Source organism: Temnothorax curvispinosus, unplaced genomic scaffold (assembly GCF_003070985.1).
Source record: "Temnothorax curvispinosus isolate PA1 unplaced genomic scaffold, ASM307098v1 QBEX01001309.1, whole genome shotgun sequence".
NCBI classification, from domain to species: domain Eukaryota; kingdom Metazoa; phylum Arthropoda; class Insecta; order Hymenoptera; family Formicidae; genus Temnothorax; species Temnothorax curvispinosus.
Window position 1 is genome coordinate 23,828 of NW_020211089.1, and position 5,926 is coordinate 29,753.

A 5,926-nucleotide genomic window follows, 5' to 3' on the forward strand; every position below is an offset into this window, starting at 1 on the left:
TAGAAAATTTAACGATCTACAAAAAAGGTCTCTTATGTTTTTTTCATCTCAATTTTTTTTAATTTACAAAAGTCCACATTTTAGGTTGAGATAGTTGTAATATTTGCGAAAAAAAAATTATTCCACTCGATAGACGTCGTCAAACTATGCAATTTTTCGGAGAAAAACCACGTCCTTATTTTTAAGGACATGGCGAAAGAGAGGGAGAGAATAAAATCAAGATCCAACAAAAGTTTTTTAAGTAGTTGAGTAGAGACTTTACCTTTTTTAAAATAAAAACAACGTTTCAAATACTATTTTTCGCGGAGATACGCTTATTTGAAATTATGCGAACGTTTGATATGACGTGAGTGTTGCGATAATTTTTTTAACGATTGCAGTATATATGTATACATAATGCGTCATAAAAGATAACGAGATTGATCTTTTTTAACGCAACGTGGTAATCAACGTAAATTAAACTCATTGACAGTCGGAAAATTTGGAAAAGTTTATAGCTCTGCAGAGATCAATAAATTTTTATCGCTTATTTTACTTATTTAATGTACTTTTGGTCTACTTTGTACGTGAGATTTCGTAATTTTGAGATTTTGTACGTGAGATTGGATTCTCATACGACACGTATCACTTTTCGATTTTCTATTTTCTATCGTCATCAATCGCAGGTTGTGCCAACCGTCGAATCCGTATCAAAAGCGGGAGTCTACGGTAAGTGAGACTACCACTACGACAGTGATAGGCCTGAATTCCACCACGATGTTCCTCGATAAATCCAAAAGAGTTATTTCGGAGGATCTGAACGAGTGAGACAAGATTCACGAGAGAGAGAAGTTTCAACGTGGAACAAATCCCATCGCGTTGTCACAATATTGCAGATATTACATCGTCGGCGTCGGTAGACTGTGTTGTTTACAAATGGCGGGCACTTGCAGCCATGCAGCATTGTCTGAAAATTGTCACGATCCGCCACACGCTTTCTCCGAGATTCGGCTTTTCTCGCTTCAAGGAGAATATGTATATAACTTGCTATAATAATAATAATTCAATGACATTAATTTACACGAAAGAAATATCCTCGATACTCTAATCTTCCTCGATATTTTCATATCTCGCCAAAAGTCTCACATATCAATATACAGTCCCGCCTTGCTGTGGTCTTGTTGGATTACCATATATCACAAGCGAAAAATTATATGAATTTTATCTTTGGCACTCGCATATGCCCATGTTGCCAATTTTTTATCGACAATATCAATATAGCGTAAAAAAGCCAAAGATTCTTTTTTTTATCCTATGGATTACGAAATAATCTTGTGCTAAAAATCTTGATTAATTAATTGTCACAAAATCCATCTTTCTTGAAAATATAAAGCATATGTAGATTGCATTGCACATTTATTTACTGATACAGAAAAAACTAAAATACTTTTTAAACATTTACTGATTTATACATGAACGCGTTACGGTTAAAAAACAAATTTCGTTGTTAATTTTTACGTAAGTGCAAGAATAAAAGATCCGCGTAGCGCTTAAATGTTTCGCCTCTGACTTGATAATTCAATATAATCGCAGAAAAAACTGAGTGTGTGTGTGTGTGTTTCTGGGTGTGCGTGTGTGTGTGTTATATATATATCACACACACACACACACACACACACACACACACACACACACACGCACACACAGTGTTTCCCAAGTACAAAAAATTAAAGGGAATATTTCGTTGCTTATTTTTGGAAGAAAAGATTCTATAAACTACATAATACCCTAAACTGCATCGTTTTCAAAATACAGGGTGTCACAGTTGTGAAAAAAATATAAAAATTTCGAAAATCTGGAAAACGTTTAAAGATATTTTATTCAAATTTGGTATGCATAAGGTAAACGTACCAGTGGCCGCACACGTCCCAGTCGCCGCACACGACTTTAATGTTTTCAATTTATTAAGCATTTCGTGAAGAATATTGCAAATTTAAAAATTGTGTAGGGATCTACAATACGTTATTGTAATAACAAACAAATTTGAAGTATGATTCTGCACGGATTACCATTTATTTTAAATTGTTTATTCGGTCTCGCACGTCACGGCTGTTCGGATACTGGTACAACCCTGCGAAGTTCGCTAGTCCCAGTAACCGCACATCGCGTAGCACGCTGTTTCTCGATCGATGCAAAGTTGTTACTACGGAATTAATTCTGGTGTTTCGATTAAAAGAAAACAAAATATCGTGTGGAAAACCGATTGATAAGTAAGTACTCATTGTTGATAATATATCTGCAATAAATCTAATGTGCATGCTGAATCTGTGCAACCAGTATCAGAAAAATTGTTTGTTGTTTACATGGAGAGGTTATGTTACGGCTGAATATATTTTGGTTTAAGGCTGCGGTCCACTTGACGCCACAAATGCTTTGAAGCGTTTTTCTTCTCCTTCTTTCTTCATTGAAGGAGGAATGCTTCGAAGCATTTGTAGCATCAAGTGAACCGCAGCCTAAATATCGTATTGTGCGGACACTGGGTGGGACATACCGAGTAAAGGCTGTGCGGACACTGGTACATTTGACCTTTTTATCATTTTCGCGGCATAAATAATAAATGACTGAATATTAAAATAAACATTGTATGTGTTTTAGAAACTAGAAACCCTAAGCTTCAAGATGGTTCAAGTCATTTGTACCAAGCATGCGTCTAAATGGGCTAAATTTGTATCACAATCTGAATTGTGGCTTAAGTGTGCGACCACTGGTACATTTACCTTACATGTGATCATATTAAGAACTATTTTCCAGTACCGATAAAACCGGTTTTAGATCCATTAAAGGCGTGCGCATCTTTGACAACGTGTATTTTGAAAACGAAGCAATTTAGGGCATATGTTTATAGGGCTTCTTCCTAAAATAAGCCACGAAATATCTCCTTCAATTATTTGTACTTACTTAGGAAACATCCTATATAATGTACTCTATATATGTATATGTTATTACATGTATAACGCCAGAATCTCAATTATATAACTCCAAAGAACTACTTAGATACAGAATTAAGAGAAATCACGACAAGAATTTCTTTTGTAAAACATGATGTTAAATTACAAATTGTACATATCGCTTGACATTACTATATAATAATTTCCGTTATTGTTGTTGCAAGTACAACTCGGACGAGTTTCGTAACGCTATTGGTACGTATCGCTTGGCTTTTCGCATTGCGAACACTGAAACACTGAATGAAATATGACAGCAACTAAAAGTAAGATGATCGTAACTAATTTACTTTCTATCGCTATTTTTTCACTCAACGTTAAACACCCGAAGATTATTTATAAATTTCATGATAAATATTTCTGTTGGAAGCTTTTTGTAAACCATGCTAGACATATCGGCACTTTTGCGTGTCGATAGAAATTAATTTTTCTGTCTCTCTCTCTCCCCCCCGCCTTCCCCTCCCCTTCCATCCTCACTCTTTCTCTTTCTCATTGATGGAGAAATTTTAAAATTTCTTTTTCCCAAAAGATTATAATCATCTAATAAGGGAACATTGCGTACACGTTTACAGCAAATGATGCTGAAAACGATAGAATAGATAAAATAGTATATTAAAATAGTTATTGCCGTGAACGTACTCGAATGAGAAATTAATTAATCAAATAAGCTGGAATCTAATAAATCGACGATAATATTGTCGATACTTGCTTCCATCAAGTAATACATAGGCATAAGTTTATATGTAAAGGTGGGGCAAACCATAACGGGAACAAAAGTGTATGTTTATTAAAATTGAATTTATAACAATTGTAACAAAATACTTACCTGTGTTCAAATTCAAGTATACATATTGTTCGCAAATATGGCTTGTTCTCATATATGACCTGATGTTTACTAATACGTATATTGCGTTTTAAGTTTAATCATCTGCTCTAGCGTGCGTTGGCAAAAGAGACGGGTGTACTTTACGTGTGTATATGTGAACACACTTCCTCTTCCGACGTGCATAATTTATTATAATTTATTGCAAGTAAAAAAATAAACCCTAAACGATTTACATACATTCATACGATATCTTTTTCTCTTTTTTTCTCAAATATTGACACGTAGTTAAGAAACATTGCGCGCGCGCAATGCACACATAAACAGATCCGTGAAAATAATATAGGCTTATTATTCGTAAAACTATACGCGCTTCGCTACATATCTTTGGACAGTGTAATATTTAATGTTAATATATAAAATTCGATCTTCAAGAATGTGCTAATTCTGAGTTTTACATTTTACACATACTCATACATAAGCAGATTGTAATGTGTGTAATTACACTAATGTTTAACAAAAAAAAGCACAAAAACGGAACTTGTATAGCGGTAGTTTTTTTGGGCGCTGATTCCGTTTGCCAACGTGCTCCATCACGTCACAATTTTGAGAAATTTACAGTTAAAATTGCAAAAAGGCTATTTTAGCATTTTGGCATATTGGTTAATAAACCACGATATGTAACGTGTTGGAGGAGTGTAGTTGTAATCATCAAAGTTGAGTATGTTGTTGGAACTTTTAGTTCTTAAAAGGAATTAATTGCGTCGATTATGGTTGGAAAGATATCAATGTTTAACGTAAAATCTATCGCATCAAAGTTGCGACCATTAAAAGGATCTATGAAAAGGATCCGTGAAATATTTTTAAATTGGGTTATTCAAACTTGAGGGTTTTTCAAGTCGTTGAAGGCTGATGAGCTGATGTCAAAGTGAATCAATTGAAAATGACAGAGTCAATATGGCAGATATTGAAATCAATAAATGTGGTCGAGTTTTTACCTTTAATATCCGCCAACTCTACCATTTGTATCAACTTTGATATCAGATTAATTTTCAGCAACCTGAAAAACCCTAAAGTTTGAATAATATAATTAACGCAATAGAGACTCTACGTCAATCTTTTTAACCATAATGGACACGACAACGTCCTTCAAGGGTTTCTTTCAAGGGTTGAAAGTCCCAACGACATGATTAATTTTACGTGCACGTAAATTTCCCCAACGCGTCACACACATATCATATAATTGTGTTGTAATAATATACCAAAATACACTTAACGAGCCCATATTTTGTAACTTTAATTGTAAAGTTCTTAAACGTGTGACGCGATAGAACAATATGACGAACGGGATCGTATTCAGCATCTAAAAAAATACCGGATCCCACACAAGTTTCGTTCTTGTGCTCGAAAAAAAGTACGTTTTCGTTGAACAGTGTTATCGTCTAAAGTATTTCACAGAGATATTCCGCTATGTACAATGAAATAAATCCGACCACTTTGTGTTTGTTTATAAAAACTTGTATCAAATTTCTTCTCGTATAAACTTTAATTTTCTGAGCACCGTTTCTCTCTCACAGTGCGTATGAAATACGCATATTATAATAGCAGTATTGCATCAACACAGTTATTCGATAATCTATTCTATTTAATCCTTGAATACTAAAAACTAATGAAATATCAAGTTGGTTAAATTAGAAAAATATGGTTACACGTTTAAAATTTCCAATAATTGTGCATATACACACACACACACGCACGCACACACGCACGCGCGCGCGTATGTATATATTTTTTATATCCTATTTCAAAGTATTAAAATTTATGTCTTTTAAAATATTTCTGCACGATTTTACAAAATTAAATCAACCATTTAAAAAATAGATTAAAAAATATTTTCCGTTTAAATACCATAATGTGTATGTGCTCTTAAAAATATAAATATTAGTTTTGCTGTTGGCATCAAAATTAGACAAAATTTATTAGAAAAATATTGGTAAAATTATCAAGTATTCTAGGATAAAATAGATATGTATCTTTAATAAGCAGGACTTGTCGTGCAATGGATCTTTATTATTGTTTGCGTAATTAATTACCCATTCTCTCTCTCTCTCTCTCTCTC

The 5,926-nt window shown here is 33.7% G+C and overlaps 1 protein-coding gene and 1 long non-coding RNA gene across 3 annotated transcripts in view; both read left to right on the top strand.

Annotated features, from left to right (window-relative positions):
• Positions 1-1,059, top strand: part of LOC112462031 (diuretic hormone receptor-like) — a 2,975-nt gene extending 1,916 nt beyond the window's left edge. The window contains exon 4 of the mRNA XM_025027549.1: positions 666-1,059. Within this exon, the coding sequence (XP_024883317.1) occupies positions 666-807 (142 nt within the window). The 3' untranslated portion in view covers positions 808-1,059. The remainder of the gene's footprint in view (positions 1-665) is intronic.
• An 826-nt stretch (positions 1,060-1,885) lies between these two features.
• Positions 1,886-2,765, top strand: LOC112462053. 2 transcript variants are annotated; one of them, XR_003041618.1, is made up of 3 exons: positions 1,886-2,249; positions 2,349-2,554; positions 2,635-2,765. It is a non-coding gene; the product is annotated as an uncharacterized LOC112462053 (long non-coding RNA). The 2 variants fall into 2 exon arrangements; XR_003041619.1 differs by having other exon boundaries at positions 2,384-2,554.
• The last annotated feature ends 3,161 nt before the right edge of the window (positions 2,766-5,926 follow it).